General features: G+C 44.8%; 1 protein-coding gene across 17 annotated transcripts in view; it reads left to right on the top strand.

Moving 5' to 3' along the window:
• Window positions 1-27,478, top strand: part of MCPH1 (microcephalin 1) — a 248,781-nt gene that overhangs the window by 86,870 nt on the left and 134,433 nt on the right. For all 17 annotated transcript variants that reach the window (XR_011378483.1, XR_011378482.1, XR_011378485.1 and 14 more), the window contains 2 exons: window positions 2,217-2,379; window positions 26,165-26,242. Coding sequence is in view for 12 of the 17 variants with exons in the window: in XM_051832685.2 (XP_051688645.2) it covers window positions 2,217-2,379; window positions 26,165-26,242 (241 nt within the window). In the remaining 5 variants the exon portion in view is untranslated. The remainder of the gene's footprint in view (window positions 1-2,216; window positions 2,380-26,164; window positions 26,243-27,478) is intronic.

Below are 27,478 nucleotides of genomic sequence, written 5' to 3'. Positions count from 1 at the left end.
TGGAAGGCCTCTCTCTCTCTCTGCCTCTGCATCTCTCTCTGTAACTCTGCCTTTCAAATAAATAAATCTTAAAAAAAAAAAAAGAAAAGACAAGAAATGGATTGGAAATTCAGACTCTGCATTAGGTAGGGAAAAGAAAGCTCAGTTTCTGTAACTGTGTTATGAAATATATTAAAAATATAAATAAATGGATATTGAATATGGGTATTTTTAAGGTCTATTTGCCCTCTAATTTTTTAAAAAAATATATTATTTTTTATTTGAAAGGTGGAGTTAAGAGAGAAGGAGAGACACAGAGAGCTCTTCTATCTGCTGATTCACTCACCAAAAGGTCACAGGCATTGTGGCTGGTCCAGGCCAAAGCCAAATCCTGGAACTCCATCCGGTCTCCCATGTAGGTTGCAGGGGCCCAAGCACTTGGGCCATCTTCCACGGCTTTGTCAGGTGCATCAGCAGGGAGCTGGATCTCTCCCTTAGATTGAAGTGAGCATTAATAGCTAGGTACTGGCCGGCGCCACTGCTCACTAGGCCAATCCTCTGCCTGCGGCATCCCAGGTTCTAATCCCGGTTGTGGCGCTGGATTCTGTCCCAGTTGCTCCTCTTCCAGTCCAGCACTCTGCTGTGGCCCGGGAGTGCAGTGGAGGATGGCCAAAGTGCTTGGGCCCTGCACACTTGGGAAACCAGGAGGAAGCACCTGGCTCCTGACTTCAGATCAGTGCAGCGCGCCAGCTGCAATGCACTGGCCGTAGCGGCCACTTGGGGGTGAACCAACGGAAAAAGGAAGATCTTTCTCTCTGTCTCTCTCTCTCTCTCACTGTCTAACTCTGCCTGTTCAAAAAAAAAAAAAAAAAAATAGCTAGGTACTTACTCATTCAAGAGTTGGGAAAGAAAAATCTTTGGTTTAGGCATGTTTTTGTCTTGGTCTTTATTCTTCTCAAAGGCCCTTGAGAACTCAGTGTGGATATTCTGACTGCATACATTCGTTAGCATAGCACATCCTGCCAATGACTGGCAGCTGCCAGAGGGTTCGTCTCGAGGGATCGTCTCCTTTAGAGGCATTTACTTCTTTTTCCTTTGAATTTTGCTTTCTTTTGTCTTATTTTCTCCCCAGATTTACTGATTTTCACGACACCAAAGAGCAGCTATTCCCTGGTTGAGGTGCTGAGGGCCCTGGATGTTGACTCATCCATCTTCCCTTCCCTAGGGATTCACTAGTAATTGCACACTGAGACGTAGCTCAACCATTTGATTCTACAGATTAAGAAACCACCGAGGTCCTCAGATGGACTTGCCCGGGATGGGTAGAGAGGGGGGCTAAGCAGCAGGTGCCTGGGAGGAGGAGTGGCAGAGGCAGCCTGGATGAGCGTGGCCGGTGACGCCCCCTTCCCCTTGAAACTTCTGGACAGGAGAGCCGTTCATCTCTTAGCTCAACTCTAGTGTGGCTTAGCAAGCCTTTTGCAGCCTTGTATTGAATTGGTGATTTCCAAAATTTGCCAGCAGAGAGAAGCAATGCGTCGGAGCCAAAAGTATTAGATTATAAAAAGGGAAAGAAAAGCAAAAGTAAGTTATTCGGAAAGGAATTTAGACAGAATTTTTTATATAAAAAATACTTAAAGGCATTAAGAGAATGACAGACCGAAAGACAAACAGTATTGAGCTTTGTAAGATTAAGGAGCCTCTGTCACATTTGCCCTAAAAGTTAATGAGTTAATTAAAAGAATCGTTTTTGTTCCTTTAGAAGGAAAGCTGTGTGTTTGACACTCAGTAAATGTTTTATTTTCAGAACAAAATAACTAAGTGAGAATTTTGGTCCTGACCATGTGCATACTGGTTCAAGTACGCCTGAGAAGTAAATAATTAGTGTAGTTGGCAGAGCTCTCGGCTGTTGTCAGGGGGTCTGGTTTCTGGTGTTGGCTCTGTCTTCACCAGCCCAGCAGCCCCCGGGCAGCCATTGACAGCTTCTTGGCCTGTTTTCTCAGCTAGTAAAACAGATTAGGTCGGGTCCAGAGCTTACTGTTTTTTTGTTTTTTTTTTAATTTACGCAAATTTCAAGTCATTGATTGTAAAGAAATTACGACATGAACACCACAAACAAAATGGATTAGAAATTTTTGGTTTCTAGTTATTTTTCCATTGTTCAGTGCAATCACACTGGTTCTTATGTGCAGCAAACACATTCATTTTGTTGATTTGTTCTTTTCCTTGTTATGTGATAGGAAGCAGAATGTCATCATCCAAGTCGTGAGTAAGCTGAAAGGCTTTGCGTTGGCAGCGGAGGTCTGTGACACCACCACCCACGTGCTGGCCGGGAGGCCCGCGCGCACCCTCAACGTGCTACTGGGCCTTGCGCGTGGCTGCTGGGTGCTCTCCTATGAATGGGTAAGCCCTGCGCTCAGATCACGTGTCGTGACGTGGGAGACATCTTCCCAAGGTGATGACAGCAAACACTTGAGGCAGGGTCGCCCTCATGGGTCCTCACGTTTTCCTGAGAGCCTGGGACGCGGTTCTTTCCTTGTGTCCTCTCCTGTGGGCTGTTTCCTCTGGCCAGGGCTCGGCCCTCAGGTGGAGTGCAGGACCCCAAAAGCAAGTCCTCTCAGCCACTGGCAAGAAGAGGATAAGAACAGACTTGGAGTGAACACGCGAAGTGCGTGTTCTCACAGTCAGATGAGCTGTCCCCTGTGTTTGACCAAGAAATAAAGTGACCTGTGCAAGTGATGGTTTGAAAAGCCAAAGGAATTCAGTGATTGTTGTTACAGATGGAGTTAGTTAGGATGAAACATGTTCCTTTAATCCACTTTGGATGTGTTTTCTCTTGTATTCACACATCTATTGCTAACATTTCTTTGCCTTATTTCTGTGTGTTAAAGGTGGTTCTCAAAAATATAGCACTGTCCTCATTATTCATGAGAATTGGAGTTATCTGTTATTGTTCTATGTTTTTGTTTGATCCTCAACCCAAGGTCACTGCACAGCATTCTGCCTGCTGGGCAGAGCATTATTGTTGTTTGTGTTAGTGTTTGGTGCCCTCTTACCTCCTCCCCCAAGAATGTACTGTATTAATATGCTAAGTGAAACCAGTAGAATTGTAATATGCAAACAAGCTACAGCTGTGCTTTCAAGTATGGCTGTGGTTTTCTTCCTGTGTCATAGTTTAACCCTGCACTTCTCTGTTACAAGAGGATTCAGATATTAGTGCATAAAGTCCTGACGGGGAAAAAGGTTGGAATTCCCTAAAAAAAATAAAAAAGAAAGATTGAAAAAGTGCCATAGCATTGGTGACACTTAGGGATTACCCTGCTTAATTAGACACCAAAATATACAAAATATGTACAAAATGTACAAAATATAATTTATACCTCCAGCTGTGATGAATTGATTCTGGATCTTCTTTTTTTCAATTCACAATGTCTCTGTATTTTCATCAGTCTGCTCTTCCTTCCCTGATGTCTCAGAGGAAAAATGTGCTTTATCTTTTACAAAGATGCACATGTGTACTTGCCACTGTACCCACTCTCCGCTCTGGGCTTTGTGCGGCACAGAGACATCAGACATGAGAATTTACGGCACTGACTGCCGACCTGCAGGCGGGCCTCCCTCCCAAGCCCGGCATGTCTCTGTGTGTTGTCCCCCGGGGTTTTCCCACTCATCCTCATGGAAGGAGAGCCAGTTTAGATCCCAGGCCTGCTCTCTGTGGAGGGACCTGAGAGTGTGCAGGGCAGACTCTTTCCCTGGAGGGAAGAACCCCAGGCCCTCCACATGGCTGTGAGTGAATGAACAGTGGGCAAGTGCGGTGTCGCGAGAGAAGGGAAGAGTTCTATAGGCCAGGAAGGTGGAGGCAGAGTTATTTCCATTCACGGACAACATGAATGTCTCTGTAGACAATCTCAAGAGAGTCTTAAAGCTAATAACTGAATTTAACAAGCTGTCAGGAGATGAGGGTACATTTACACAAGGTGTGCACTGAAATACTTGAGTGTAAGTCCAGTAAAATATGCTGAACACAACAAAATGCCGATTTAAAAATTCAAGGAAATATTTAAGAGTCAGATTAAGTTCATGGATTGGGGACTCAGTATATTTTACAATATTGCTCTTCCCCAAAGCGATCAATGGATTTAATACTATACACATAGAGAAGCTGAAGTAACTGCTGTCGCCATTCTGAAAGAGCAGAACAAAGTTTGGAAGACTGGTATCCCTTGATTTTATTAATTTTTAAGAGTTATTTATTTATTTGAAGATTAGAATTAGAGAGAGGGAGAGACAGAGAGAGATCTTCATCTACTGGTTCACTCCCCAGTGGCTGCAACGACCAGGGCAGGGCCAGCCTACGCTGAAGCCAGGAACTTCATCTGGGTCTCCCACATGGGTAGCAAGGGCCCAAACACTTGAGCCGTCCTCTGCTGCTTTTCCCAGGCCATTAGCAGGGAGCTGTATCAGAAATGGAGCAGCCATGGTGTACACGTACCAGCACCCACATGGTATGCTGGAATTGTAGGTGCCAGTTTTACCCACTGTGCTGCAATACCACCCACTCAAAATTTTAAGGCAACCTTTAGAAAGACAGTAACCAAGGCAGTGTGGTGTCAGCAGGTAGAGTGGGGCAGACTGGAGAGTCCAGAGACAGTCTCAGAAATGTGGCCCTGTTGACTCTGAAATTCAGTCATTTCAAAAAGTTAAAGAACTTTCAGTATTTTCAACAACTGGTGCTGGAACAACTAGACATCCACAAGCAAGAACAGGAACAACAGCCTACACCTCACATGGTATACAAAAGGGTTACGGAGTAAAGTGCAGGTTTGTTTTTTTTTTTCCCAAGATTTATTTATTTTAAAGAGTTAGACACAGAATCTTCCTTCTACTGATTGACTAACTAAATGGCTACAATGGCTGGATCTGGGCCAGTCTGAAACCAGGAACAAGGAGCTTCTTCCAGGTATCCCACATGGGTGCAGGTGTTGCTGTGGATTCGTTTCTGAGAGGAAGAGCATGGTGGTGGCAAGAGGCGCTGAGTCACCACACAGACCCCGGGAGTCGGGTGAAAGCAGGAGGCAAGCAGCCTGCAGACTCATTTATTTCAGTTGCTACAGCAGCTTATTTAGCCAAGGCAGCCAATCCGGTCAAGGGGCAGTCTATGCCCTAACCAATTACACCCTGTTGCCAGGCAGGCTCCACTGTCATGTGGTTTCCGAAACCATCTAGTCACAGCCTGTTGCCAGGCAGTTTCTGTTGCCAGCTGCCATCTTGGCATGGCCTTCTCATTCCACCATATGCAGGTGCCCAAACACTTGGGCCATCCTCTACTCTTTCCCAGGCACGTTAGCAAGGAGATGGATTAGAAGAGGAGCACCTGGAACTCCAACCTATGCCTATGTGGAATGCTAGCACTGCAGGCTGTGGTTTTAACCCACTGTGCCACAGCGCTGTCCCCTTGAAAATCAACTGTCTTTATCACAAACATTTTATATGCAGCTATTCCAAAAGGATTGGTTTCATTAGGGTCATGACATGATCCCTTTGGGTAGTCAGTAAATGTGTTTCTGCAAAAAAAAAAAAAAAAAAAAAAAAAAAACCTTTTACATTTTTATTTCATAGGTAAGATTCTAAGAAGATAACTGTACTTCCTTCATTGCCTCCTTCCCTCATTCAACCCCCTCTCCCCGATCCTTTTATGTTTTCAAAAATTTCTACAAAAACATAATTTCAATTTTATTTATAATCACAGGCTGAATGCACCACTTCCCATAATGTTCAAGAATTAAAAAGCAGAAAGACCACAGTTCCACAGGAATATAGACAGAGTATTGATACCACCCCCAACACACACACACACACACACACACACACAAACACACAAACAAAGCGTGCATGTCCGGAAGCATCTAATGTAGCTCCAGGAAGATGTCTCTGTACCTCTGCTGCTGCCAGTTCATGGCCTGGCTCCTGCACCAGGTGCCCTGCAAACAACGGGACAGCTTCTCAGTGCTCCTGTCACCTTTCCTGCTGCCTCTGCTTGCAGGACGTCCCACCCACCAGTATTTAAGTTTAACTTCTCTTCTATGTTAAAAATGTGATTTAAAAGAATAACTTTCCCTGGGTTTCTCTTTGCCTTCCACACTACATTTTCCTCCTCTTCCACAAGCAAAACCTCACAAAGACTTGTCTGTGCCTGTGGCCAGTTCCCGGCTTCCCTTTCACCCTTCAAGGCATTCCATCTGGGCGTGACCTGCTCCGTGGCACTGAAAGTCTCCTTGCAAAGTCACCAGTATCCACTGCATGCTTCCATTAATTAAGCAATGGCAGATTATTATGCAGTCAGCACCTTATGACTATCACCCAGGCTGAGCAAAAGAGCATCACCTAATCTCTGGAAGCCCCAAATGTACCCCCAATGTCCCCTTAAAGGAACTCGCTGCATTGCCTTTTATGGTAATCAGCCCCTTGCTTTTCCTTACAGAGTTAGCATTTGGAAAATATAGCTGTTAGCCTATTTTCCTGCTCTTTGTATTAATAGAGTCATATGAGAATTAGAATGAGCAGAATCGTGAAAACGTGACCCTGCTCTCTCCCCGTGGGCTGCCTGTCTGCGAGCCAGGAGCCCACGGGTAGGAGGGTTCTCTTCTCCTGTAGCAGGGCCAACCCCCGCCCAGCTCCCTGCAGACCCCGTCTCCCCTCAGGACCTTAAGCCTCCAGATGAGGCAGTGGGACTCCAGGCCAAAACTTGGCTGTCTCAGGCTGCCCATGGCCTCCTTCCCAGCTGCCGGAGGCCCTGTGTGTGCTGGGCAGGGAGGGACAGGCGTGCCCTCTGCTAGGAGGGAGGTGAGGGACACAGCTTTCTCCATCTGGGCAGCTTCTGCCTGCTGTGGGGAGGGGAGGCCTGCCCCGCACCAGGCTCCCTGCCTGCTGACGCAGCTTTGTGGGCTCCCCTCTGTCCCGTCAGCCTGCTCCTGCTCTCATGGTGCAGCAGGGTACAATCTGCCCGAGCCCCTGGACACACAGGATGGTGTCCACCCGGGACGCCTGAGCCCCACAGCGGCTTGGGTTCTTCTGAGCCTGGCCTCTGGACCTACGCCATGGTTTTCCTTTGGTGCATTGCCGGCAGTCTCTTGTTCCTACTGGACCTTTCAGCGGCATCCAAGACCCTGAAGACTCTGTGCTCGCTGTGCCGAGGCCTCCCCTGGCACTCAGGTGTTGCTGCCCTTTCTCCTTTTCCCTGGGTGGCTTTTCTTGTCCACTGCTTTCAAATACTGGGCGGCCCCAGGCATGTCTGCAGCCCCTGTGTGCTCTCTCCCTGGCCTCACTCACGCTGGGCTACAGAACTTCAGATGCCTCTCGAGTGAGCACGTGGGGAAGAACTGTGTGGACGGTCCTGGAGGGTGGGCCGGGGATGGGTTAGGGTGTGTGTGTTGAACAGCAGGAGGATTATTGAATCCACTGAGTTAGCATGCGTAAAACACCTGACAAAATGCAGGCATTTGTACGGGGATTTGTTCCAGGTACCCCCTCAGATCCAGAACTCTGCAGATGACTCATGTCATCTTATAGAAAATGGCATAGTACTTGTATGTAACCTGTACACACCCTTCTATAAACTGTCAATCGTGTCTGCATTACCTACAATAACATGCAATATAAATTCTATGAAAGTAGCCCTTAGGATGTATGATTTTGTTGCTTTTTTTTTAAAGATTTATTTATTTTAAAGTCAGAGTAAGTCAGAGTTACAGAGAGAGACAAGGAGAGAGAGAGAGAGAGAGAGAGAGAGAGAGAGATATCTTCCCTCCACTGGTTCACTCTCCAAGTGGCACAACAGACAGGGCTGGGCCAGGCCAGAGCAAGGAGCCTGGAACTCCACTGATGTCCCCCTTGAGGTGGCAGGGACCCATTACTTTGGCCATCTTCTGTTTTCCCAGGCACAGCAGCAGGGAGCTGGATCAGAAGGCCATCTTCTGTTTTCCCAGGCACAGTAGCAAGGAGCTGGATCAGAAGTGGAGCAGCTGGGACTTGAACTGGCCCTCCTGCGGGGTGCTGGCATTGTAGGTGGTGACTTTACTTGCTGCACCACAACACACGCCCCACGATGTGTACTTAGGGAATAGCGACAAGATAAAAATCTGCACCTATTTAGTACCGATGCAGTTTCCCTCTCAATATAATTTGCTTGGAGATTGGCTGAATTCTCTGGTGTGGAACCCATGGATAGAGAGGCCAGCAGTACACCAATGTGCAGCTCCCACTCACAGCTCACGGTAACAGACGAGTCTGCCAATAAGACAACACGGTAACAGCAAGGGCTGTGAGGCAAACACTCTGATAACAGAACACTTTCTCCGCTGTCTCCCATCATCCTGAGTAACTTCTACTAGATGGTCCACATCACCATGGTAGTTTCCTGTGCCCATTGTCACAGGTGACTACAGATTGAAATAACACAGACTAATTATCTCACACTCTTGGAGGTCAGAATCCCACAGGAGCACTCCCTGGGCTTCCGTCAAGGTCCTTGCAGGCTGCGTTCCTTCTGCTGGTTCCAGCGAGGATCCTGCTTGGAGAGGCAGCCACATTGCTGCACCCCAGGCCCTGTGCAGCTCTGACATCCTCTGCCTTCTCCACCTTCACACGCTCCTTGCCTTGCCTGCCTCCATCACTGTGTAAAGGACCCACTTGATGTCATTGGAACCCCTGGGTCTTCTGGGCCATACTGATCTTAATCCCATTCATAAAGTCTCATAAATGCCCAGCTCAATCCTATTCATAAAGTCTCTTTCACTGGGTACAACAGCAAGTTCATGGACTCTGGAGCTAACATGTGGGCACCTTTGATTGGCTTACTCCCACACATAGAAATTAGTTAATTCTGTCAGAGCAGTATCACGTGGTTCATTGTTAGGGCAGGATAACAGTTTTTAACAGATTTTAATTCTATGAGAAAAAGATTTTTCTAAAGGGAAAAAAAAGGCCATGTGAACACGCAGAATAATGTGGAGCGATGTGTCTACCAGCAGGAATACCGAGAGTTCCCATAGCCACCAGAAGCTGGGAAAGGAGCCTGGCCCAGGTTCTACCCCCTTAGCCCTGCCCACGCCTTCATCTTGAGCATGTAGCCTTCGGAACTGGCTTTGTCTTTACAAACAAGAAGGAAGACAGCTTCGAAACAGAAGACATGAAAGAAAAATTAAAGAAACAGGATGAGCTGATGGCTTCAGGCCTCCAAGCATTGCAAAGCTGCTGCTCTGTGACGCAGGGTTGAGGCTGGCACTCTGCCCTCCAAGGAGGAAGTAAAGCCACCACTGGAACACAACCAAAGCGGCTGGGACCCGAGAGACAGCCTTCCTCAGGGAACAAGTTGGACACCAGCAAGATGTGTGCATAAAAACATTTGGTTTATGCATATTTTCAAAGAACACATTTTATAAACTAATACAGAGATTTTAAATAGTAACAAGAGACAGCTTCAAAATTGAATATTACTTCCCTTTACTAAACCACTACAGAATCCCAGGGTTCTTCTCTTAAGTTACAACTTCTGACAGACTCAAGGATTTTATTTATCTGATAGCTCATTCCTGTACGTCTGGTTCTTTCCACTAAGAAGGCAAAAATCAAGAAATAAAAAAAAGGCCGGCGCCCTGGCTCACTTGGCTAATCCTCCGCCTGTGGCGCCGGCACCCCGAGTTCTAGTCCTTGTTAGGGTGCCAGATTCTGTCCCGGTTGCTCCTCTTCCAGTCCAACTCTCTGCTATGGCCCGGGAGTGCAGTGGAGGATGGCCCAAGTGCTTGGTCCCTGCACCCCATGGGAGACTGGGAGGAAGCACCTGGCTCCTGGCTTCAGATCGGTGCAGCGCGCCAGCCGTAGCAGCCATTTGAGGGGTGAACCAATGGAAGGAAGACCTTTCTCTCTCTCTCTAACTCTGCCTGTAAACACACACACACACACACATACACACACAGAGAACAAGATAATTGCAGTTTAAAGGATTATACTGAAAACACACACGAGAGTACATTCGTGCATGTTCTGTTGAGATATTCTCATGTATTACCATTATTGTCTTTTGAAATGTCACAGTAAATAGAGCATTTATGTTAAGATTATTCTGAAATGAATGATGATTGACAAAACTGAAACACAATATCAGGCCTTAAGCGTTTTAACAGTTGGTAGGCTGAAAACATGAAACATTAGCAAATAATTTAGGTGCTAGGCATTTGAGCTAGTGGTTAAAACACCAGTTAAGATGTCTGTCGGTGCCATCATTGTGGCACAGCGGATTAAGCCACTGCCTGCAGCGCCTGCATCACCTGCATCTCTTATAGGCACAGGTTTTAGTTTCTGCTGCTCCATTTCTGATCCAGCTCCCTGCCAATTCACCTGGGAAAGCAATGGAAGATGACCTGAGGACTTGGGTCCTGCTACCCACATGGGAGATGCAGGTAGAGTTCCAGGCTTCTACCTCACCTAGCATTGGCCATTGTGACCATTTAGGGAGTGAATAAAAGATTTCTCTCTCTCTCTCTCTCTCTCTCTCTCTATGTGTGTGTGTGTGTGTGTGTGTGTGTGTACCTTTCAAATAAATCTTAAAACTCAGGGTACCTCGTCAGTACCGAATTCCAGCTCCTGACTCCAGCTTCCTGGTAGTAGAGACCCTGAAAGACAACAGGAAATGCCTCACATACTTGGGTCCCTTCCACATGTGTGGGAGAGCTGATTGAGTTCCCATCTACCAGCTTTGGCCCATCCTAGTCCCAGCCATTGTGGCATTTGGGGAGTAAAGCAGCAAGTGGGAGCTCTCTATCCCTGTCTGCCTCTCCAATAATAAAATAAAAATTTGTAAATAATAATTTAATGCAGCAGGGTTAGGGAGCCTTCTGTCTGCCAAGGGCGATTTGCATTTTTATTCCATTATCCATAGGCCATACAAAATCATCAACAACCTTGCTATAGATTTATTGAATTTCAAGTCCCATCTACAGTTGCCTTGGCTAGGCCAGATCAAATGATTTCACGGGTATATGCAGCCTGGGAGCCAGACATTCCTCACCCTGGTGGTACAGTATAGTTAAATTCCAAGGTTCATGGCCACCATCAGATTTGGGGATTTCATAGACCTGTGGAGTCACTTTCCATTCTCCAGAAAAATGGGAGTAGACATGGTTGAGCTGCGTGGGTCCTGGGGCCTTTCTGACTCAGTGGCCTGGCACTGGGCACTCAAGCTCTCTGATTTGCAGCCTCGGTGGTGGCATGGAGCTGATGCCAACCCCCTCCATAGGACTGTGGTTCAGCATGCACAGGTCTCAACAGTAGTGACCAGCGAAGGAAAAACCTCACCAGTGTTAACTTTTTAACAAAAACCAGTTCCTATCTACTGTCATTGTAGGTATAGACAAAAAGAAAGTAATATCCCTGTTATGTTTTTTAAAAGGGTAATTTTGTGTTAAACCAGTGAACACTTACCAGTGCCAGTCTGAGAGCAGTACTTGAGAATGTCCATTCATACTCAGAGATGGTCCCAGATGTGCAGGGACTGCAGATTCTCCACCAGGGAAACAGCAGCTGTTGTGGGGCTGGGTGCACTGTGAGTGAACATCCACATTGTCCTTTAAGGGGCCTAAAACGTCTACTCTCTCCCTACCTGCAGGTATTGCAGTGTTATTGGAAACATCATTTCTCCTGAAGGCACCATAGTATTGACTGTCATATATTTAATCTCCAAAACCATCGCAGTGCTATTACTTCAAGTGGTCACGTTCAGATTTTGATAATAGTGGTTTGGGGGATTTGCCTCTCTCCAAGAAGACAGCTACAGGCATTTGCTTACCAGCAATGTCTAAGCACCTCACTGTTTGTGAAACAACTCCTGAAAAGTTGAGAAGGAAAAGATAATCTGTGACTTAAAGCAGAACATCTGTTAATGAAATTATGATGTAGTTGTGGTGGCTGTCAAATGTTTCCTCAGTTGGCACTACAGGTGTATTGATAGAAATAGGGCCTGTGTTACAGGTGTACTGATAGAAATAGGGCCTGTGTTACAGGTGTACTGATAGTAATAGGGCCTGTGTTACAGGTGTACTGATAGTAATAGGGCCTGTGTTACAGGTGTACTGATAGAAATAGGGCCTGTGTTACAGGTGTACTGATAGTAATAGGACCTGTGTTACAGGTGTACTGATAGTAATAGGGCCTGTGTTACAGGTGTACTGATAGGTTGCTGCTGACTTGAAACTTCAAAACAAAGATTAGAAGTGAGCTGAATCTCCTGTCATCTCAGTCTTTAAAAAGACAGAGATAAATGCTTTTTCTTTTTTGTTTGTTCTTTATGTTTTCCAGATTTCTTTTCTTAAATTTATCTGTTTTGATCTGACATGTTTTTAATTTACATTCTAGTCGAAGACATAATGTTTCACTAAATAGAGTCCAGCAGCTAAAATGTAAAAAGACCGTAGTCCATCAGGAAAATAGACAGGGCTATAAGCAATAATCAAATAAAAAAATGCTCAGCTTCCTTCACATAAAGTCAATTTTAAAAGTCACAAAATCATTAAAACTGTAGTAGTATGTAAGTCTTAACTTTTTGATAAAGAATTAAAAAGCAAACTTTGTCAGAACAAAATGTTTGCAGCAAAATTGATACAAGCACTTCTTTCTGTTTTTTTTTTTTTTTTTTTTTTTCTTTTCTTAATTTTAGCTCCCACATATAAGCGAGGACAGGTCGTAGTTCTCTGTGTCTGGCTTATTTCACTCAACATGGTGTCCTCCAGTTACAACCGTTTTGATGGATGTTGCTTTTTCTTGTGTGGCTTCCTCTTCTTGGATGTTAAAAAATTGAGTAGTACAGACACAGTCAGTGTCTCTGAGAGAGGACTGCAGCCACCACCGTTCGTAAGCCACTGCACACAATGCTGGTGCTGAGAACCCAATTTGGAGCTCATCTAGGGCTTGTGTGTAACTTTGAGAAGAACTTCACAGGTTTTCGTTTACTTACAGGTCGAGATACGAGGTGTCTGTATTGATACATGAGGCACTATAAAATGTTCATGGGAAACAGAATTAGAAGATTATTTTGATGCAAAAAAATTTGGGATTCATTCATATGAGGGCTCTCTTGAAAATATGAAAAATGTATATGATGAAAAACATAGGGGCCGGCATTGTGGCACAGGAGGTTAAGCCACAACCTGGGATGCCAGCACCCCATATGAGTACCAGTTGATGCTGAGAAAGCAGCAGCGGGTGTCCTGAGTGCTTGGGCTGCTGACACCCATGTGGGAGACCTGGAAGGAGTGCCAGGCTCCTGGCTCCAGCCTGGCCGAGCCCCTGGGAAGTGAACCAGCAGAGGGAAGATTCTCTAACTATGCCTTTCAAATAAATTAGTGTTTTCTCAAAGACAAATGTATCCATAATTCTAAAAAGTATTTGCACCAAAATTATCTTTTAATTCCCCTTTCCTATGAACCTTTTGAAGTCCTATTACTTGAAGGATCACGTCAACTTTTCGTTGAAAGAACCTCTATGGCTGTGCCTCTCCTCCTCCTGACCCTGTCTCCAGTGCAGTGGGGGCTTCTTAAAATATTCTCTTTGGCCAGAAGTAAAATTTTGCCTCCAAGGAAAACATGACTGAGAATGTTTTCAGTTCAGGGTTTGTGTAGTATTCTCTGGAAATTTCTTGTAAAGTAGAGTTGTTAGCAGTTCTTCAAATTAGATGGTTGTATGTGGCCCAGTGAGTCATATCCAAAAAAAAAAAAAATTATGGTGATTTTATAACAAAATTCAGTGTGAACTTTTACTTGACTTCTTTTCTCTTGAGAACTTTGTTGGTGATTTCTAGATGCTTACAGCAGCTCATGGTTCCAGCGTTCACTCTGCTGTTTTCAGGAAAGAGATGCGTTTTCCCGCTTCCTGACTGAACTGTCTTGAACTGTCTGGCACCTACACAGAACCAGAACACCGTGTCAGGAGTGGCTCTGTTTGCTATCCGTGGAGTGCGGGAAGGAACACAGCGAAAAAGAAAGGAATCAGTTTGACTGAAAGCCTCTTTAGACTCAAGCTGTTCTGTTTCGTTCAGGTCTTGCTATTTGAGTCTTTTGATGTCTTATCTCTTCTTCCTCCTCCTCAGTTACTGGGTGATTCTGGCCTTCTCATGATTCGGCTACGTTTCTGCTTTGCCTTTAAGCCCTGTTGTGCTCACCAAAAGGCCAGTGGAGTGTCCTGGGACCTGTCTTCCCCCGTTTCCCATCCCTTCGCCGTGTTGCCCCTTCCTCCTTCCAAAGACATGGCAGAGCAGTGAGGAACCATTCAGCCTGAATTCTGGTTGTAAATTGTTGGTTATGAATGGTGTATGAATAAATCTTGAGAGTAGGGTCTAAAAGCTAAATCAGTCCTACACCAGAAGTTCAGGGAGGTTAGCTCTTAGCAAGTAACCAAGTGTTTCATAAATCAGACATAATGAGTCAGTGTTTGTGACACATCGTGATCCAGCCTTGGCTTGCTCACACAGAATTCAGTAAGCAGGGAGTGACTAAGATGTGTGTTGTTGGTGGTGAGCGTGGAATGCAGTGTTGTGATTAGAATGAAACATGTGGTTCCTGCAAGGTACACTGTGTCCTGAGGAGCGACACAGTGGCAGGAGCAGACCTGGAATTCTTGTCTCTGGCTTGTGTTAGTGCTTCACGCTGCTTTCTCAACACTATTCAAAAGACACTGTCAGGGCCGTGTTGTGGCATAGCAGGTAAAGCCAGGTGTCGGCTTTACCTGCTATGCCAGCGTTCCATATGGGTGCCAGTTCAAGTTCCGGCTGCTCCAGTTCCCATCAAGCTCCTTGCTAATGTGCCTGGGAAAGCAGCGGAAGGTGGCCCAAGTAATTGGGTCCCTGCCACCCGTGTGGGAGAACTGGTTGCGGCCAAGAGTAAACAGCAGCAGGTGTAGGGCGTAAGCCAGCAAATGGAAGATCTCTTTTTCTCTCTACTTCCCTCCCTGTCCCCCCACCCCAGCTCTGCCTTTTATGAAAACAAATAAATCCTTTTCTAAAAAGTCATCGTCGACAACACCATCCTTTTTTCTTAACCTTTTGTTGACAGATTAACTAATTTCTTAGCACATCTGAGGAATGACTGTCAGATTGTATGGGGTGTGTCGTGTCTGCTGCCAGAGTTTCTGAGCTGTGTCCATGCCCTCTCAGAGGTTGTCACTGTTTCCCAGCACTGGCCTCACCAGACCAGCTGGGATCTCATGCTTGGGTCTTTGAACTTTCAGGGGCTTCATCCCACTCACTCACTCTGCCACTGATTACACGCGGGAAAGGACTTTGCCTTCCACAGCCCACCTTCACATCCACGAGCTCACTGATGCTGACACGATATTTTGCAGATGGGCAGAACACTGAGACAACAGAGCTTCTGTGTAGTGATGGCAACACCATGGAAACATTAATGCCGTTGCCCTAAGGCCCCTCGTGGTCACCTGATGTCTACAGTGTTGTTGCTGAAATCACAGGTCCTGTTTCTGAGTGGGTCTCACAGCTACGGGCGTCCTCTGCTCCTTTCCCTTGAGGTCACTGACCAGAGCCCACACTCTTTCTCTGCAGAACTGCCTGCTGCCAGCACTGGAAGCAGCTGTTCTATCTGGAGTCCTCCATCCTCCCCCACCATCCCTCTGTTCACCCTGGCAGGACCTTGGGCTGTGCTCTTCCCACCTGGAAGGCACTGCGTTTTCCCACTTCCATTATCTCATGATGGAGGGCTTTGTTATGGCCTTCCATGAACACTCGGGGAAGATGTTCAACAGGACTGTGACCGCCAACTCTGAATGACTGTGGTGGAGTTTGAGTGGAATCAAAGTGATAGTGAGAAACTGCAAATCACCCTGGAATGCAGCCACGGGCTTTGTTGTGAATGGGGTCCATCATCATTTTCCTATCTTTACATAGACCATTTTGTCCTTAATTTTGTCAAGGTCCCAGACAGAATCTACTTAATATGCCTTTCACAGAAAACCAAGTGTCTGGGTCCTGCAGTGTGGCTTTGCGAGGAACAGAGAGACTCAAGGCGCCAGAGGAAGGGAGGCTGTCAGGGACCAAGCGTTGCTCTAACGGTCACGCTCTGGACTTTCAGAAGCACTGAGTATTTTCATATGAGTCTGGCAGGCTTTTGTCTCTCTGGCCTCTTTGGGATGGGACTGTGGTGGGGCAAGGGCAGGGTCAGAGAGACCACCAAGAAGCAGCTAAGACCCCTGAAGTGAGGGACAGTCACCGTCATGACCAGGGCAGTGGTGGGGAGAAGACAGGTTCATGTGCTTTTTAGGAAGATCTGATGGCATTCAGTAATGTCAAATGGAAAAGTCAGGGGCTCATACCCTAGTTATTTCCTGGCTGTGACTTAGTGTAGATCATGGTTGTATCTGTTGGGATGGGGAGGCTGTCAGGGAACAGTGTGTGCGGGGCCTGGGGTACAGCAGGCAGTGCTGATTCAGGTGTGTTGGGCTGGAGGCTCCTGCTGGACACTGAAGTGGAGAGAGCCACCATCTGAATTATACGTGTATGCTGAAAGTCTGGACTGTAAACATGCCCCTGGGAACTGTGGTGGATGGCACTCTCAGCCATGGTTCCTGGGAGTGACGGGAGTAAGGAGAGAAGGCCGTTTAGCCTAAGCCCAGGCTGTGCCGACGCTGAGAAGTGAGGGAGGAGGAAGGGCGGGCAGGAGCCCTGTGGGTGCCAGGGAACCCAGCATTCTGTCAACGTGGGGATGGCGTCAAGTAGGGGGTGCTGCCCCACCGAGAGGTGAAGTGGAGGAGATGGAGGAGTGACCACTGGATTTGACGAGGTCGACAGAGACGTTGCAAAAACAGATTTAACTGCATGACGAATGGGGTTTGAGTCAGTGGCTAGTAAAGCCAGGGAAGCAGCAAGGGTGGGGCTGTTTCTAGACAGGTGGCCGTGGCTAGGTCAGTCGTGGGCAGGGCCACGGGACGTGGACTCCAGACTTTCCAACGTAGCAAACAAACAGAAAGACGTGTTTGGATTAACTGAGAGTGGATAAATGAGAAGATGGACAGATTACTCCCCCCTGAGGAGTTTAGAATGTGAAAACATGGTACACATTCTAAATCACAAAAGTATCCTTGTAGTTAATGTTTTCCTCATGGAAATTCATTAAAAATTCATTTTAAGAAAAACGACACTTTACAATTCAAATTCATGGAGAGAAGAACCATTAGCAGTGTTACCCTTAGTAGCCATAATATTTGGTTTGTTGTGTGTTGGTAACAATTTCTGCTTTGTTTGCAGGCGGTGAAGTGCTGTTTCTGCTATTTATTTTAGTTTCATTGGAATTCGTTATATTTATTTCTTTGTTTTCATTTTGATAAGGCAAGTGCGCGCTTATGTTATTTATAAAGATGTTTGGACTCCACATTTAAGTACAGTGGTGAAATGCAGGTCACGCTGGTCAGTGCTCAGCAGTGTTTACAGAGTGGCTGTGATTGAGCACTTGAGCTCAAAATCTGGGAGTAGCCCATGTTCAGTTTCAGAAACTGGAAAAGGTGGGGTAAGCCGCCAGCAGAGAGCACGCAGCCTCAGTACCTGAGTACAGGGGCCAGAAGAGGTTGACGAGGGCATTCACACCTCCTCTGCAGCTTGGGTTTTCTCTAGCCAATTCGCGTTCTCCTCTGGCCAACTCAAGTTCGGCCTCCCCCAACTAGTGTCTTCAAAAGGGAAAGGAGTTCTTATTTTTAGTACTTTGTTGCTTATTTGATCTGTAGTGGTTAAATAGGTTATGTTAAATTCTTAGTTTCCTGCCAGTTTTAAAGTGAGACAGCAAGGGTAGTGCTTTTTTTAAGCTGTATTTATTTATTTGAGAGGCAGAGCCACAGGGAGAGAAAGAGAGACAGAGAAAGAGAAGAGAGAGAGATCTTCCACCTGCTGGTTCACTCTCCAAATAGCCACAATGGAGGGCTGGGCCAGGCCAAAGCCAAGAGCTTCTTCTGGGTCTCCCACATGGATGGCAGGGGCCCAAGGACTTGGGCCGTCCTCCGCTGTCCTCCCAGGCGTAGCAGGGAGCTGGCTAGGAAGTGGAGCAGCTGGTTTTGAACTAGTGCCCATATGGGATGCTGGTGTTGCAGGTGGCAGCCTCACCTACTGCAGCACAGCCCCGGCCCCTAGTATATTTTAGACCATTAAACCATGTGAGAGCCAAATCTCATTGGTTGCTCTGGCACCGAACTGCTTCTTTTGCCTCAAGCCGCCAGGTGGTGTTACGTGACTGGCCATATGACCTGCGTTGGATCAGGAGGAGGGGACCAGCCAGCCACATATTTAGGTGGAGATGGGGCTATTGGGGTATTGGTCACTTAGTGATAATGTTTCTCCAGGTGATTGACAGGTCCCGAATCAGCTACTCAAGACCTCGGTCCTTTGTAGGAGCCCTGACTTCAGCACTCTGGAAAATTGCCTTTGGTCACGGGGCTTGAAAGTGGTGCGTTTTGAATTTGAATTTGAAAAAACACTGCCTCAACCATGGCCCGTGTTTTTTCTAGGCTCTACTTCCAAAGATAGCCCAGAGAACATTTTTATGTGTTATTGCCACAGAATTCAGCGTAATCACTCCAGGGTTACATACCACCTTCTGTTTTGGAAAGATCAGGGATGAGGTATTGGATTTTTTTTTTTTTTTTTTTTTTTTTTACAGGCAGAGTGGACAGTGAGAGAGAGAGAGAGAGAGACAGAGAGAAAGGTCTTCCTTTTGCCGTTGGTTCACCCTCCAATGGCTGCCGTGCCCGGCGTGCTGCGGCCAGCGCACCGCGCCTATCTGAAGGCAGGAGCCCGGAGCCAGGTGCTTCTTCTGGTCTCCCATGGGGTACAGGGCCCAAGCACTTGGGCCATCCTCCACTGCACTCCCGGGCCACAGCAGAGAGCTGGCCTGGAAGAGGGGCAACTGGGACAGAATCTGGTGCCCCAAGCGGGACTAGAACCCGGTGTGCCGGTGCCGCTAGGCGGAGGATTAGCCTATTGAGCCGCTGCACCAGCCAAGGTATTGGATTTTACAGCTCACTTGGCCTCACCCATCTGTGTGCCCTTGGGAAAAACAGTGAAACTCCCTCTGAGCCTCAGAGCTGTATCTGTGACATGATGTAAGAATCATCCAAGTAAATGGCCCAGTGAGCACTTAGTGAATATTAAATACTAGCAGTATTCAACAGCCATTTTCTGATGTGTATCATTTATCTTGATGAAAATCATAACTTACACAAACCTTATATGTAATGCTAGGGGTAGCGTTTGGCTTAGCTTAAGACGTCACCTGGAACACCATGTCCCATAGCAGAGTGGCTAGTTTGAGGCACAACTCAAATGCCATCCCAGCTTCCTGCTAATGTGCGCCCTGGGAGGCATCAAGTAATGACTCACGAACTTGGGTTCCTGCTACTCATGTGGGAGACTCAGATTGGATTCCTGGCTCCTGGCTTCAGCCTGGCGCAGCCCTGGCTGGTTATAAGCATTTGGAGAGTTAACCAGTGCTTAAAGATTTCTCTGTCTCTTTGCCTTTCTAGTGAAGTGAAATTAAATACATTTTTAAAAAAAATTTGGAAAACATGACAAGTGACCAAGTGAAAGAAGCAGACCCAAAAGGACACCTGTTGTCTAATTCTTTTCTAATGCTGCACCCAGAAGAGGCAAATCCCCAGAGAGCAGACCACCAGGGGATGGAGCAGAGGGAGAAAGGCAGTGACTACTTCATGGGTTCAGGTTGTTTTCCTGAGGTGATGAGCAGGTGTTGAAACTAGATAGAGGTGGTGGTTGTGCAGAATGGCAGATGTGCTGTGTGACACTGAATCGTCTATCCTGAAGTAGTACATTGTACGTTAGCATTTCACCTCCATATATAGATGTCGTATGGGAACCTGCTTCATTGGTACAGTCATTACGTCTACTAAATAGGTTTGCATTTTTTAAAGGGATTTTATGGAATTGTAGGAAGCATTTCTTGATGTTATGAGATGTGTTGGAAATGCAGAGGAATGGCTTATTTTGGAACAAATATTATTGCCTTGAAACATTGCCAGTTGGAGCTGGTTTCTTCAGAAGGCCAGACCTCCTGTGTTTTCTGGCTCCAAAGTGCTTGGGACATATGTGCCCCATTATTTTCTTATTAAAAACTGTAACAGTGACATCCCCAGTTGTTTGCTCCCAGAGTTTGATGTAGCCTGGAAACAACTTCACTGCCGCGTTGTCCCGCTGTTCCACATTAGTGTATAAATGATGTATAGTGTATCCACACAGCAGAAAATTTCAGTAACTTGCTTTTGTTAAACTCTGAGATGCAGATTGACTCTAGCCCTGTTGCCTGTATTCTGTGCTTCTATTTATTTATTTTTAAAGATTTATTTTTCATTTATTTAAAAGGCAGAGTCACAGAGACAGAGAGAGAAACAGAGAGAGCTGTTTCATTGCTAGATCACTCCCCAAATGGCCGAGACTGTGCCAGGCCGAATCCAGGAAGCAGGAACTTCATCTGGGTCTCCACTTGGGTGCAGGAGCCCATGCACTTGGACCATCCTCCATTGCTTTCCCAGGCCTTTAGCAGGGAGCTGGGTTGGAAGTGGAGCAGCCAAGGACTCAAACCAATGCCCCTATGGGATCCTGGTGTCGCAGGCGGTGGCTTAACCCACTACGCCACAATGCTGGCTCTGGATTCTGTGCTTTTTACCAATGCATTTTACCATCTATTTGGGGGAGAGAATCGCAAATATTATTATTCCTTCTCTTGAGAGAAACAAACAACATGCATGCTGGCAAATTCTTTGTTGTTGTTTGAGAAAATCAGTTACTCTTACAACAAAGAATCTCTAAAATTTAGTGAGGAATTTTTTTGACATTTTATTAATTTATTTGGAAGGCAGATTTATATAGAGAGAAACAGAGAGACATTTTCCATCTGCTGGTTCACTCCTCAGGTGGCTATAAAGGCCATTGCTGGGCCAAGCCAAAGCCAAGAGCCAGGAGCTTCTGCTGGGTCTCCCACAGGACTTGAGCTATCATCCTCCATTGCTTTCCAAGGCACATAAGCAGGGAGATAATTTTTTAGCTTAAAGTGGTTAAAAAATAAATAATTATTACTTTTCTTGCTCTTGTAATAATGAAGAAATTTGCAAGTACTCAATGTGTTTTTATACCTTCCACAAATTGTTACAACCAAAATTTTTATTCCAGTTAGTGGGGGAAGGATAGGGCCAACAGTGACAAAGAAGTTGATTACTTTTCAATGATGGAAGTAGAAAGTAGAAATATATCTATTTTATCGAGGAGAAAATAAAGTAGACTTTTGAACGGTTTGAAGTGAACAGGATTCCCCTGTGCTGAGTCTGGGGCACAATTTCTCTTTGTCGGATTTGGTGTTTAATTAGTTTCCTGGCATTTTATGTAACCTTTTGTATGCCAAGGATCTTGTTGAGTTTTGCCCCAACAGTGATCCCCTCTGTCTATTACTAAGCATGCTCCCACAAGTGTTAGTGCCGCTACTGCAGTTGGAGTAACCGTGTGGCAGCTAACATCCCTACAGACAGGCGCAATAGCAACAATGACTGATTAGGCTGGCCTATTTACAAATTTGGTGTAAATTTAATATAATATTAATTTTGCTTATCAAAAACTGAATTTATTAAGTGTTTTCAACACAGTCAGTGATGCCTTCGAGTGAGTTAAATCAGTTTCATGTTGCAGTTGTATTTTTCATCCAGTAGTGAATCATTAAATGAGGCCACTGTAATAGTGTTGTGGCGTGGTGGGTTAACCTGTGGCCTGAGACAGCTGCATCCCTTAAGAGCACTGGTTCGAGTCCCAGCTGTTCTGCTTCTGATCCAGATCCCCACTAATTTGCCTGGGAAAGCAGCAGCAGAGGGCCCAAATACTTGGATCCCTGCCACCCATGTAAGAGATCTGGATGAAGCTCCTGGCTCCCAGCTTTAGCTTGGCTCAGCCCTGACCTTTGTGGCCATTTGGGGATTGAACCAGCAGATGGAAAAATTTTTGTTTTTCTCTCTTTCCCCCTTTCTCAGTCAGTCTGCTGCTTTTCAAATAAATAAGTAAGTCTTTAAAAAACAAATAGATGGGGTCCTACATTTTTCAAGTCCAACCTGAAATACCTCTGATAGCTTGCTTTTTTTCCTCTAAGCCTAAACTTTCTCATCACTTGTACATCAATGTAATTCTATTTCATTTTCCTCCTTTTTTTTTTTTTTTTGCAAAGTTGAGGTAAAGGATGTTTACCTGGTTTAGTGTTTTTGCTAACGAAATAAGTTATTCTTAGCTTTAGAAAATTTCTTAACCAATTAAGAAATCAGGAGAATGTTAAAAAAAAGTTCATTTGATTGGCCCTGGTAGAGAAAGTGGCTTTTAATGATCCTTTTGATCTTTCTGAATTTTCAAAATAAGCTATGGGGAATAAGAAGTTGAAACAGCTAAGAAAGGCGTCATGGCCACTGACCCACACCTTCTAGATCCCAGTACCTTTACACTTGCAAAAGCGGAACAGAACAACCCCTGATGTGAGCTGTGGTCTTTGGGTGATGTGTCAGTATGAGCCCACACCTGCTTGCTGTGCTTTCCTGGCTGTTAATTTAATAGTAAAGCAAATGGATGGTTCCTATTGGATTCATCAAGGAGGTTTGGGTTTTGCAAACAAAAACTTAAAAATATCAAAAATTCCATTTTCAACGTGTAAGGTGCTGGGTTTCTAGGTTTCTATTGCAGTTGATGCTGCAATAGCTCTCTGCCCTCCTTGTAAGGGTGATCTGTGTAGAATTGGCTCTCCACATATTCGCAGCCCTGTTCCTTGCTTTATTTAGCTTAATTATTTATGATTTGTCAGATGTTTTACAGGAAGTGTGTTGAGACAACAATTTAAGTCCACACACTCGGTTCTACCTGGATCTTCCAAAGTAGATTATCCCTGTTTGAGCAGCAAACCAACAATGAAGTTTAAGTCTGGCTAATGAATGTACAAAAAAAAAAAAAAAAATTTACACTTTGTTTCTGATTTGATGATCTTAGTTGAATCAAATAGTGTTTTCTGGTAGCTCTGTATTATGTTAATTCCTGGGATGCCTATGTAAGTTAAGTTTACTAAAGTTTCTTATCAAAATTCTGCAGCTGTCTTGTGGTTTTGTTTTCATGGCACAGAAAGGATGAAATCCAGAGAATATAGGTTTTCTCTTTGAGGTTATTTAAATGCAGTTGACATTTTAATGTGCATTAAATTTGGACCCCCACACCACACACGTTTTTAAGACTGGTTCCTTGGCTTCCCTCAGTGGTACAGTGCCTGAAATGAACCTGAATTTGAAACTTTCTGCCATTTCCTGGGATAATGAGAGGAGTATCCAGAGAACCCCACATATCAATAGTATATCTCTAAATGATAAGATACAATGCCTAGTAAAAGTAGGGTTCTTGGTTACTTAACTCTTCTTAACCACCCTTATAGAAATATGACTTCCATGTAGAGTTAACAATTTGCTAACACCTTCTTCCACTGAACTTACTAAGATAGGTTTATTTGTTTTTGTGATATTATTCAGGCAACAATAATTATGGGAAAACAAAAAGAGACTTAAGTGACAAAATGCTTTTGTACACAGAGATCTTATTGAAGATTAAGCAATTATGTGGAGCAGGGCGCCTTGAGAGCAAAACCTGGTGTTTCCCCTCTCTCTGATGAAGACAGATTTCCCTGCATTGCTCTCCATGCCTGTTATATCCTCTTGAGCCCAGTGCCCTCAGAGCCATTTTTCTTGTCTTACTTGGCTTTGCCTCCATCAGTCATGCGCAATGCCTCTACCTTGTGCTCAAGGCCCTTAACACACCAGGACGGCAACAGCCAACCAACGCTGTTGTTTTACCACTTTCCAAAGCACCCTCTTCTTTAGCCAGACAGTATCCCCTCCCCTTCCTAGATTCTCCCTCTTTGCCTAATAAACTTTAACTCCTCCTTCCAGACCAGCCTGAAGTGGCAGCTCATCTATGGCGCTTCCCTAGATTCTCCTGGGTTGGGTTTGTTTGCTTCCTGCTGCAGGTTCCCACAGTGCTAATCAAGTGACAGCATCATTTGTGGCTCACCTTTGTGCTCCTACCAGAGGGTGGATCTTTAGGTCTGGAGCTGTGGTTCAAGGACTTGGGTCCAGTTTTCATTTGTGGTGAGCCCTGACCAAGTTGTTCAGAGATTCTCAGGGAATGAGTAGAACTATAATATAGTTGTTGAATAAATCAATATATATGTTTAAAGTATGAACCTTGTTGTCGCTCCCCATCTTCGTGGAGGAGCGACACAGGACCCTGCACTGTTCTTTTGTCTGCTCGGCCCTCCCCGGGTTTGCTGCTGGTTCTTCCCAGGTTGGCTACCGACCCTTCCACCTCCGTGGAAGGGCGGTTCCCCCTGCCACTTTCCCCACTTCCGCAGGGGAGCGGCACACCGCCGGCCGGCTCTCTCGGGGGCTGCTCAGGTGTTCCTCAGGTGTTCCTCTTAGATGTTCCTGGTGCATGCCGTCTCTCTCCTCCTTTATAGTCCTCTTCCGCCAATCCCAACTCTGCTACCCACACACTGAGTACACTGCTCTCCTCCAATCAGGAGCAGGTCCTGCTGCTTATTGGTTGAACTGGAGGCAGCTGTGTAGAAGCTGTTTCCTCCTCTCCCAGCGCCATATTGTGGGAGAGCAGATGCATAGAATAAGTCTTAATTCTAGTAACAGTCTAGTCCGAGCTGCTCCCCACACTTGCTAGTGCTGAAAGTCATCATTCAGCTTCCGCATCCTGTTCTGTACTTATCCAACTATCATGCCCACTTCTTTTTGGGGAAAAATTTAAAAAACACTGTTATCTCTTATTAAACAAGCATTGGCTTTAATACAGAGGGAAATGTTTAAGACGGACACGTCTTAGAAACTACCAAAAAGGAAGACTTAAGTCTCCTTTCTGGTCATTCAGCAAGAAGAGCCTCAGCTTTTGGTAGCAACTCTAGGGAAAAGTTTACAAATTCGCTGAATGTAAGAAATGAAAATGCAGGTAAAAACTAAACACAAGTATGCTTGTGAGCATAAGTATGTTCTGTTTGGTTATTTCAGCTATGAAATTCTGGTGTGTGGAAACGTGGCTTTTCTCGGAGTTTGGTCAAAGAGAGATGATTGCAGAATCTCAAACATTGTTGACTTAAAATTGAAAGTATTGGTCATTTAAAAATGCATGGATTCAGATAATCATAAGATCATGATATAAGGAAGATATAAATTTGTTTATGAAACATTTGAACTCTTCCAGACTCAGAATGATTTCCAAGTGTGTCGCTAAGGACTTCTGAGAATATTTAGCCCCTTCTAGAAGTAAACTCAGAAGCCAGAGTGATTGGTTTTTGAGTTTAGTCTCGTATTCAGTCTCCTAATTTTTTTGAACTATGAAAATCCTGTAATATATACAGAGGCTGGTTTATAAATAATTACATAAATTGGAAACTTGGAACTTAAAAAATATGGTATTTCGTATTTTTAAAAACAGGTTAATGTTTAAATATTTGGCCTCAATAGGATAATGACCCAGATTTCTGGTCTCAGTGAGACTTTCTTTTTATTTTTTTATTATTTTTTTAAAGATTTATTTTTTATTTATTTGAAAGAGTTACAGAGAGAGGTAGAGACAGAAAGAGTGAGGGAGAGGTCTTCCATCCATTGATTCACTCCCCAGATGGCTGCAATGGCCGGAGCTGCACCGATCCTGATCCAAAGCCAGGAGCCAGGAGTTTCTTCCAGGTCTCCCATGTGGATGCAGGGGCCCAAGTACTTGGGCCATCCTCCACTGCTATCCCAGGCCACAGCAGAGAGCTGGATCGGAAGAGGAGCAGCCAGGACTAGAACCAACACCCATATGGGATGCCAGCGCTTCAGTCCAGGGCGTTAACCCGCTGCGCCACAGAGACTTTCTTTTTAACTGATTGTTTGTTAATATTTGTAACACTTATGCAACATAAAGATTCTGAAAGCATTTTGTTTTTTTCAGAACATATCTATTTCAAATCTATAGTCTATAACTGCTAGGGAGTTTATTTCTACTCTGTCGTAGAAGTGACTTTTGGTTATTGCCACCAATAGCCTAAGAGACCTAAACTTACTCTTCTTCTTGTATTACTTGTAGGTACTATGGTCTTTGGAATTGGGTCACTGGATTTCCGAAGAGCCATTTGAACTGTCTAACTACTTCCCTGCAGCTCCTGTAAGTCAGATGTTTTATGAATGTAAATGCAATTGGTATTCTCAGGAAATTATCTTAATTTTGGGGATACATTGACCTTTTAGGTCAAGAGCAATAATGCCATTAAGCAAAAAGACATATGTGACAGAACTTAATATGTTTTATCTGTTTACTTGTGAGGATACTCTGCAAAAAGTAGAAATGTTAATTAAGAGAGCCCTCAGGATTGAGGAAAAACAAACATGAAAAAAATAAGATTCTTGGGGCCAGCGCCGCGGCTCAATAGGCTAATCCTCCACCTAGCGGCGCTAAACAGAACAAAACAAAAAAAAATAAGATTCTTGGGAAGCCTATTGTGTCTTGCCTACTGTCCAAAATTTAATTCTTTTACTGTTGATGTAGATAGAACTAATGGGTATAAAATCGTGAGTTGCTAGCATCATGATGTTGTCTTTTATTTTGATGTTTTTCCTAAACTCCACTTCAGCTTTACTATGGACTTTAAAATACTTCAGATGCCTAATGGAAAAGTTTCAGGTCTTAATTTTCTACAGGATTCAGTAATAATTTAGTGTGTAAGTTTTAAGATTTGTTTAGAAGCAAGAATTTGCCGAAGTTGGTTTTTAATTTCAAAAATGTTAACTGGCTTGTGATGGGGGTTATTCTTTGAGAAGGTTCATACCTTAAAGGTAAGTGGTGACTTTTACCTCAGCCAGTCTCCTTGCTGCTTGGTTGTTTGAAGAGCTGTCAACCATAACACAAAAAATGTTGAATTCTGTGCTCTGTTCACTGTCGTTATCTCGGTTGTTGGATGGTTTCTCTTTTGATTTTTAAGATTACTGTTGTGATTTCCTTTCAACTTTGTAAATATTTTCTTAGGGAGAAAAAAAATTTCTCCCAGGAAGAGTGTGTGTTTGAAACACTGTGTAAAGGAATTGAAGTGTAAAGTAAAAACATAATTTCTGTCCATTCTCTGTGGTCATATGAGATTATATTTAACTCTGAATAATAGAATCGGGTTTGCCTTTGAAATTCACTCTACCTGTCTGTGTTGGAGTTGTCATAAATAAGTATGTTGTTGCCACTTTTCTCCATGCTGTCTTTCCCCAACCTCAGTATCTGTCATTGTGGTCACTGAGATACCGCAAACTCGATGAGGTCTTTTGAAGCTGTGAAAATTTCTTGTTATCAGAAATGTTTAACTTGATGCTGTGCCATGATGCCTCTAATGAGTTTATAACTCTCTCAAATTTAGAA

Source organism: Oryctolagus cuniculus, chromosome 8 (assembly GCF_964237555.1).
Source record: "Oryctolagus cuniculus chromosome 8, mOryCun1.1, whole genome shotgun sequence".
Classification (NCBI taxonomy): Eukaryota; Metazoa; Chordata; class Mammalia; order Lagomorpha; family Leporidae; genus Oryctolagus; species Oryctolagus cuniculus.
This window is presented reverse-complemented; position numbering and strand designations above follow the sequence as displayed.